Source organism: Emiliania huxleyi (assembly GCF_000372725.1).
Source record: "Emiliania huxleyi CCMP1516 chromosome Unknown EMIHUscaffold_1251, whole genome shotgun sequence".
Classification (NCBI taxonomy): Eukaryota; Haptophyta; order Isochrysidales; family Noelaerhabdaceae; genus Emiliania; species Emiliania huxleyi.
The window spans coordinates 1-8,783 of NW_005201336.1; the positions used below are offsets into that span (position 1 = coordinate 1).

At 66.2% G+C, this 8,783-nt stretch overlaps 2 protein-coding genes across 2 annotated transcripts; both read left to right on the plus strand.

Annotated features, from left to right (window-relative positions):
* Positions 1-3,656: 3,656 nt before the first annotated feature.
* EMIHUDRAFT_317582 (hypothetical protein) lies at positions 3,657-4,072 on the plus strand (the record flags this gene model as incomplete). Its single annotated transcript, XM_005789707.1, has 2 exons — positions 3,657-3,761; positions 3,842-4,072. 2 exons carry the CDS (start codon positions 3,657-3,659, stop codon positions 4,070-4,072), a joined length of 336 nt encoding a protein of 111 aa, XP_005789764.1.
* Positions 4,073-6,227: 2,155 nt separating this feature from the next.
* On the plus strand, positions 6,228-7,987 carry EMIHUDRAFT_460506 (hypothetical protein; the record flags this gene model as incomplete). Its single annotated transcript, XM_005789708.1, has 3 exons — positions 6,228-6,899; positions 7,573-7,657; positions 7,949-7,987. Coding segments are annotated over 3 exons (795 nt in total), but the record flags the coding sequence as incomplete, so codon positions are not given.
* Positions 7,988-8,783: the final 796 nt, after the last annotated feature.

Consider the following 8,783-nt stretch of genomic DNA (forward strand, 5'->3'; position numbering starts at 1 on the left):
CTCCAGTCGGCGTTTGCTGTGGGACTTCCCGCCCCTCCCCGCCAGCGCCGCGGGCCGGGCCGCGCCGTAACCCCTCCAGGTCCTCCTCCCAGAGGAGCAGCCGCCCCTCCCTCACCCAACCCTCCCACCCTGGGAATGGGACACCGCCAACCCGACCACGCCCAGCGTGCCAGCCCCTCCCTTCTCAAGCCGCCTCGTCTTCAGTAGCCGAAGCCTCGCCGCCCGCCGGGAGGCCGGCCTCGGGGTGCGCCTGCAACACACGTTTCGTGGCTTGATAGGAGGGCGATCTGCTACCCTAGCCGGCACAAGCACCAGCGCTGGTTGGACTCGGCTCCAACCTCCTCCTTTCATCTACATTTTGACACCTGCTCCTCCGCGTCGAAGCGGGAGAAGGCAAACCCCGTGGCGTAGGGCGAGGGCAGCTCGTACATGGCAGCGCTGCCTTCGATCGCGCCCTCGGCCTGCGCGCTTGTGGTGACGGTGCCAGCGCTCCTGGGGTACCCGTCCCGCTTGCCACGCAGGGTGGTTGGAGCGCCCGGTATTGAACTCGTTCAGCTTCGACGCGTGCATCGAGACGTTTGCCCATTTGCGCTTCGCGCCTTTGGGGGGAGGAGAGTGGGCGAGCAGCAGGGCACCGTGAGCATGCCAGTCTTCCGCTTGAGTTGATTGACCGCGTGCTCAATCTTGACGTTTAGCGTCATCGCTGGCGCCGAGAAGAAGCTGTAGTACGCGCCTGCTCAAAAGGGGAAGGGACACGTGGAGGGGACCTCGACTGTCGCTTGCGGGGCGCACAGAAGGGAAGTGGCTGTGTGCGGGCGCCGTCTCTGCCGCGGAAGTCAGCGCGGCCGCCGTGCGCAAAATGGAGGTGTGGGTCGCCGGATCCGCCGGCGGGCGAGGGCGAGGGTGACGGCGGCGGCGGCGGCGCCGCCCGCGGGGGCAGCGAGGGAGGAGGCGCCAGCATAAGGGGCAGCGAGGGAGGAGGCGCCAGCGTAAGAATGAGGAGGCATTCCTCAAACTCTAGGCATGATGTTCCCACCGCTTCGTCTGCGGAAAGACCCTTCAAGTTGAGCTGGAATAGATTGGCCCCTCCCATATCACAGTCATCAAGAGCCACGATGTCATCAATAATGACAGGCTCGCTTGTGACAGAGTTCGAAGGGCCTTGCAGGCTTTGCAGGCGAGCAGGGATCTCAAGTCCAGGTCCACTAAGAGCTACTCCGTTGTCGTCCAGGAGCCAGCACGAAAGGAAGGTGCGGCCCGTACCAAGACTCCAGAGGAGCAACTTGTCCCAGCTGGCGTTGTCCGCTTCCTTGCACAGCGTACTCGGCAGAGCGCATTCCTTTTCGCCCCCCTTGCACTCGCACGGTCCCCCCGCATAGTCGTTTTGGTTCCCATTAAGGGCGCATGTTGAGCAACTACTGACCAGCATAACGTGCCATTCCGCGCCCGGGGCCGCGTCCGCGCAATTGGGGCACTCATGAGGGGGGTATTCCGAGCACGGCCCATCGGGGCACTCGTTAGCACCGACAGAGGGGGGGCAGACGAGCAACGTCAGCATCGGCGAAAGCGACAGCAACGGGGCTACGCCGTGCCGCTTGCGAGTGCCGGCCATGACTCGTCTCCGTTGGTGTTCCTCGAAATAGTAGAGCAGTACGGCCCTATATGTCGAGTCGTCTTTCCGGCGCGCACGCCCCCGAAGCCGCGAGTGCGCAAGATCCCGTCGTAAGTTTCGTCGATGACAATTTATCGATCCCGGAGCATCTAAGATCCCTCCGATGCGGTCGTAGGCGTCCCACACCCGCGCGGCGAGGCCGTCGTCGAGGCTGCCTCCGGTCGTACTTTGCACGCTGAGGTCAGAGAGAGCGTATGTATGTATGTAGAAAGCGTGCCGCCATCGAGACCGGTCACACACGCCCGAGGCCCAGTCACACGGAGCGCGACGGGTGGCGACCGGGCGGGCAGCGCGAGCGCTAGCAGGGACATATTGCCGGCTTGAGCGGCGGGATGAGCGGCGGGAGCCTGCGTGAGCGTGAGAGCGTCGTGCTTTTGCCGCCGCATCTCGAATTCGTACAATTCTCCTTTCTTTGCTCGCGAGCACGTTTTTCTCTATGCCATGAGCGGCGTCCTCTGCCCAACCCTCATACTCGAAGACCTGGCTCAGGGCGACCTGGCCTCACTGCGCGCCTTCCTTTCCGGGCAGGGGACGAGCGGCACGTCGCTCGCTGCCCAGCTCGACGCACGGCACGATACCGGGAAACAGGACACGCTGCTCACCTGGGCCGCTCGTCACGGGCAAGCCGAGGCGGTGCGGCTGCTGCTCGAAGGCGGCGCGAGCGCCGGAGCGACCGACGGCGAAGGCGCCTCGACTCTCTTACTCGCATGTGAGAGGGGCTACCTCGAGTGCGCCCGGCTGCTGCGCGACGCTGGCGCGGCGGTCAACCAAGGAGACGCTGAAGGCTTCACGCCGCTGATCGTCGCGTGCGAGCAGGGCCACCTCGACTGCGTTCGGCTGCTCCTGGAGGCGAGTGCAGCGGTCAGCCAAGCCAAGGATGACGGCGCCACGCCGCTGAACATCGCGTGCCAGGAAGGGCAGATCGAGTGCGTCCGGCTGCTCCTCGAGGCCGGCGCGGCGGTCAACCAAGCCAAGAAGAATGGCGGCACGCCGCTGTACGTCGCGTGCCAGGAGGGCCACCTAGAGATCGCCCGGCTGCTCCTCAAGGCGGGCGCGGCGGTCAACCAAGCCAAGGAGAGTGGCGCCACGCCGCTGTACATCGCGTGCCAGAACAACCACGTCGAGATCGCCCAGCTGCTGCTCGAGGCAGGCGCGGCGATCAGCCAAGCCATGAACCGTGGCGTCACGCCCCTGCACGTTGCGTGCCAGAACAACCACCTCGACACCGCCCGGCTGATCCTCGAGGCGGGCGCGGCGCCTGACCAAGCCCGCAACGACGGCGCAACGCCGCTGTTCGCCGCGTGCTACAATGGCCACCTCGAGGTCGCCAAGCTCCTCTCCTCCTACGGCGCCTCCCGCGCCGCTACGCCCTTCGGCACGCCCGAGGAGGCCGCAAACCGCGAAGGCCACGCCGACCTCGCCGCCTGGCTGGTCGCCAGCCGCGGCTGGACGCCGCTCCAGCACCTCGAGGCGTGCCCGAGACTATAGCGGCCGAAGGCGTGAGCGCATTGTCCTCACGCGTATTGCACCTCTTCCGCAGGCGCTCACCGTCGAGCGGGCGCGGGCGCTGCTGCGCGGCGGCGCGGACTCTACAGCCGGCGAGCCTTCTGCCCTCGAGCGGGCGCGCGTCCTCTGCGCGTGGGGCGAGTCGGATCCGATCGCTGCGGCCGTCGGCCTCCTCGCTGCTGCCGGAGACGCAGTGTCGCCCCTCGGCGCGCCCCGCCACGCGATTCTGCAAGACGCTCCGGCCACCGGCGACCGCAGATTCCACGCCGCCTTTATCGCCGGCGCTGACCGGTTCGACAATGCCTTTTTCGGCATCTCGCCGGCCGAGGTTGCGGCAACGGACCCGCAGCAGAGGCTACTCCTCGAGTGCGGGCATGCCTCCATGCACTCTGCGGGGCGGCTGCGAGTGCCACATCAGGGAGACGGGGTGTATCTTGGCACCACCGTCGCGATCCACTCTCTCGTCTCGCGGCCCTCGATGAACGGCAAGGTCGGCGTCGTCGTCTCCGCGAGCGCTTCGACGCGCCGCTTCGGCGTGCGCGTGGCGGGCGAGGCCAAGGCACTCGCACTGAGGCGCGCCATGGTCTCTCCCCCACTCGCCGGATGCTCTCTTTCTCTCGACACCCCACGCCTCTGCCCTCCCTCAGGCCGGCCAACCTGCAGCCAGCGGCCGAGGCGGTGGAGGTGGGCAGGCTGGTCCTCAAGGCGGCGGAGTGGTCGCCGCAGTCGCACGAGCTCTTCCCGGAGGCGGCTCGCAAGCGGGCGGTCGAGGTGATGCGGCTGGGCTACCTGATCGCGTGGGACGAGGAGCGCTTCGACAGCCGCGAGGGAGCGGCTCCGGAGCTGGCTGACATCTGGCGCAGTTTTGTGCTGCCAAAGGTGGTGGCGCGATGAGGACAGAGTTGTGTTTGTGTTCGTGGCATCGTGGCAGTTCAACCCCGAAGGGTCCTGCCTGACAGAGTGCGTGTTGTTTTTCTTTTCGATGCGCAGCAAGCAGCTCCACTCTACAGCCAGCCAGCCAGCCTGCGTGTATGCTCGCCTACCTCGCCTGCGTCTCGGCCTTCACCCTGCCGGACGGCCGGGTCGGCCACGTCCTCCGCAGCGAGAGCGCCGTCTCCGACCTGATCCGCGACCGCGTCGCCGAGGAGCGAGGTTGCACACGCACTGCCATCGCCGAAAAGGGCTGCTTCTCCCTCTCCATTGGCTCCGGCACCACCGTCAAGCCGCTCGCGAGCCTAGCGGGCGCGCTCGACTGGCGACCCTGACGGGGATGAGAAGACCTCTACATGCAAACGTCGGAGAGAGAGGCGATGAGGTGAGACAACTGCGACGGAGGGGACTTCCGCGCTTTCCTTCTAACCTTCACTGCAACCCTACCCCTCCCCCCCAGCAGTGTGATAGACGCCCAGTCCCCCTTTCGACCGCGTGCGCGCCCTCTGCGGAATCGTCCTGATGGGGCAGTCCTGACGCAAACTTGCTTGATAGTCCTGCCTGACTGACCTCCTGACCAGCAAACTTGAGAGTCCTGACAGAAACAGTCCTGACAGAAACTTAGGGTCCTGTCCGAGCAAAGAAATCGGCCTCGCCACTCGCCTCGACCACGCTGACAAGGCAAGAGAGGCGGCCATTGGTGCAGGCAACGTCTCACGTGGGAATCGCTCGGAGAGACCGCAAGAGGCCCGTCGTCGCCGCCTCATTTGCGCCCCGTACCAGCACCCGCTACCATGGGCTGCAGCTCATCGACACCTGCCAAGGCTTCGGGCAGCGACGGCGACGTCACCGGCCTCGCTCTCATCCCCGCCTTCACGGCGAAGGCGGTCGGCGTCGAGGACCTCGACGAGACGTTCGAGAAGAGCACCAACATCACCAACGTTCTGTCCGAGCTCAACAACGCGTTTGTGGTGCGACTCCGCCCTTCCCCGCGCCCGTCAGAGCTGTCTCGCCTGGCCTGCGAGCCAATCTTGCCCGGGCACCCCTGTCTCAGGCCCTGGTCAAGGCTCTGCGCGCCGCCATCAAGGCCGCCGTTGCTGTCTTTGCCGATGCGGGGCGGTCGATCAAGGAGTTCATGGCGGAGGTCGTAGCGGCCTTTACTGCGAACATCACGCTCCTGGCCGAGGGATCGTGCCCGATCGAGGTTAACTATGTCAAGCTCGAGAATGCGGGCATCGCCGCCGACCTGTTGCAGGCCATCATGGACGCTGTGGAGGCGGTTGCCTCTGCGGCCCTGCGGCTCACAGAGGTCAAAGACGACATCGATGCGATCGTTGAGACGTGCCAGAAGTACGTCGAGAACCCTTCCGCCCTCACGGAGGCCCTGGCTCCGCTGGCCGCGAATCCGTTCAATCTCGCTACGGCAATGAAAAACTGCAAGAGCAACTTCGCCGTCATCATGAAGCTGCCCAAAAACCTCGTTCTTGTCAACACGAACGGCAAGGCCGTCTGCGGAGAGCTCTCCGACATGACTGGCGCGTCGGAGGAGAAGGCGGGGAAGAAGGCGGCCGCGTTTGAGGTGACCACGGCGAACGCCGTCGAGATTTTCGACAAGGACGCCGCTCCGTGCGTGGCGCTCCTCCTCCCGCTCTACGCGCAGCCCGATGGCGCTGCGAGGACTGCCGCCTGATGGCGACGACGACGATCGTGAGGCGCCTGACCGCGACCCCCGTCCTCCTTCCTCCACGTCACCACTTGCGCCAGCGCATGACGATGCGGAGCACCACGCGTATTTTGCAAGGGGTGGCCTGGGCCTGGCCTAGCGCAGCGAACACACGCAGCGCACGCCTTTGTATTCCATTTTGCGGTACACCGGAAAAGTCCTTGACTTTTTTTCCCAGTGATGTCGGTGAGATGACCCGCGCGAGAGGCTCCGTGGGGCGAGGGGACGGGCGACGAAAAGAATTTAAACAAAACAACTCTCTCTCACAGCAGACAGGCTCGACACAGGTGCGAACTGGCGCGTGCTAGTACTATCACCGGCACACCACCGGAAAGAAAATTCGAAAATTTTTGCGAGCCCGGTGACTCCGGAGAGCACGCTCGTTGATCACCGACCATGCGATTGCGGCAGCTGCTATCCGGCGGCGCTGCAAATCGAGGCAACTCGCTGCATCTCCCTGCACATCGCTGCACCTCGTCGCTGGCAACCAAGCTGCCCGAGGTGGCGAGCGCGGCCCGCTTCGCATCGCGAGTGGACGCGGCGCTCGCGGCGCCTGCACCAGCAGCAGCAGACCTGGCGACACTCGCGCACGACCCGGAGCGCGTGCGGCTGGTGCTGCGCGCGGCGATGGCGACCACGCACCTGCACACGCAAAGCCGCATCGCCGCCTACGAGGGCGAGGGCTACTACACCATCGGGCCGTGCGGCGAGGAGCTGCTTGCCTCAGTCGCGCTCGCGCTGCGGCCGACCGACCCGGCCGCGCTGCACTACCGGCACGTCGGCACGCTGGTGGCGCGGCAGCTGCAGCGCGGCGCGACGCTCGAGCGCGTGCTGCTCGACCGCGCGCGCGGCCACACCATCTCTGTGAACGACCCCGTCACCGGCGGCGTGCACTGCTCGCTCGGCGACGACCCGCAGTTTGACTTCCTGGTGACGTCGACGCTGGCGTCGCAGGGGCCGCAGGCGGTAGGCCGCGCGGTGGCGATCGAGCACCTTCCTGCCGCGCAGCGCTGGCCGTCGGATGCCATCTCCTACGTCTCTTGCGGCGACGGCTCCGTCAACAACTCGGTCCGAGATGCGGGAGATATGGGGAGATATGGGGAGATACGGGGAGATCTGGGCTCCGTCAACAGCAACTCGGGTCGGAGCGCTCGCCGGCTCTATGAGAGATGGGGAGAGGTGGGGAGACATCAGGAGAGATGAGGAGAGGGGAGCGCTCGGTGCGGCTGAGAGACAAGCACAAGCGCATGCCCATGCCCAGCCCAGCCCAGCCCAGCACAGCACAGCACAGCACAGCACAGCACAGCACAGCACAGCACAGCACAGACCAGACCAGCACAGCACAGACCAGCACAGCACAGCACAGCACAGCACAGCACAGACCAGCACAGCACAGCACAGACCAGCACAGCACAGCACAGCACAGCACAGCACAGCACAGCACAGCACAGCACAGCACAACACAGCACAGCACAGCACAGCACAGCACAGACCAGACCAGCAGAGCACAGCACAGCACAGCACAGCACAGCACAGCACAGCACAGCACAGCCCAGCCCAGCACAGCACAGCCCAGCCCAGCCCAGCCCAGCCCAGCACAGCACAGCACAGCACAGCACAGCACAGCACAACACATCGCCTGCCTCCTCCTCCCTCCCCCCCCAGTTCGCTCCTCTCGCCCGCTCGCCGACACGCCTCGCCGCGAGCGGCGTCTCTTCACGCCGGTCGGTGGAGTCCGTAGGAGTGGCTCTCTGCGGTCAACGCCGCAGAGCTCGTCGCGCACCGGCGCCGCGCCTGCCCCGTCCTCTTCTGCGTCTCGGACAACGGCGCCTGCGCAACCCGCCGGCTGAGCACCTCCCCTCCTCTCTCTCTCTCTCTCTCTCTCTCTCTCTCTCTCTCTCTCTCTCTCTCTCTCTCTCTCTCTCTCTCTCTCTCTCTCTCTCTCTCTCTCTCTCTCTCCCCTCGACAGCCCGCGCAAACCCGCACACCCGCCGCCGCCGCCGCCCCACCCCTCAAAGGGGTCTACTCGCGTGCGGGAGGAGAGTCAAGCCCCTCCATCTCCTGCAAGAGGACATGTCCGGGACACTGTCCGAGACAGGTCCGAGACATGTCCGCAGGCCTCTCCATCTCCTTCAAGACGGGCACGTGGACTGCCTCGTGGGCAGAGCAGCGGCTCGGCATGCGCGTCTTCGCCGCCGACGGCACCAGCCTGCCGCAGCTGCTGCGAGCCTCGCAGGACGCCGCGGACTACCGCCATACCTCCCCATCCCTCCCCATGCCTCCCCATGCCTCCCCATGCCTCCCCATCCCTCCCCATGCCTCCCCATCCCTCCCCATGCCTCCCCATACCTCCCCATCCCTCCCCATCCCTCCCCATCCCTCCCCATCCCTACCCATGCCTCCCCATACCTCCCCATACCTCCCCATACCTACCCATGCCTACCCATGCCTCCCCATACCTCTTCTCGCAGGAGGCCGCGGACTATGTGCGTGGCTCGCGCCAGCCCGCCACCCTGCTCCTCTCCAACCTGCCTCGCCGCTTTGGCCACGCCGCGACGGACCGGCGAGATGTGGGGAGATGTGGGGAGATGTGGGGGAGATGTGCGGAGCCGCTTTGGCCACGCCGCGACGGACCGGCTTCCGTGTAGCACGACTAGCACTCGAGCGGAGACGCCCTCGGCTGGCTGCATCTGCGCAAGACAGAGCCGTCTGCACTCGCAGCCACGCCAGCCGTCTGCACTCGCAGCCACGCCAGCCGTCTGCACTCGCAGCCACGCCAGCCGTCTGCACTCGCAGCCACGCCAGCCGTCTGCACTCGCAGCCACGCCAGCCGTCTGCACTCGCCGCCACGCCAGCCGTCTGCACTCGCCGCCACGCCAGCCGTCTGCACTCGCAGCCACGCCAGCCGTCTGCACTGGCAGCCACGCCAGCCGTCTGCACTCGCCGTGTGCG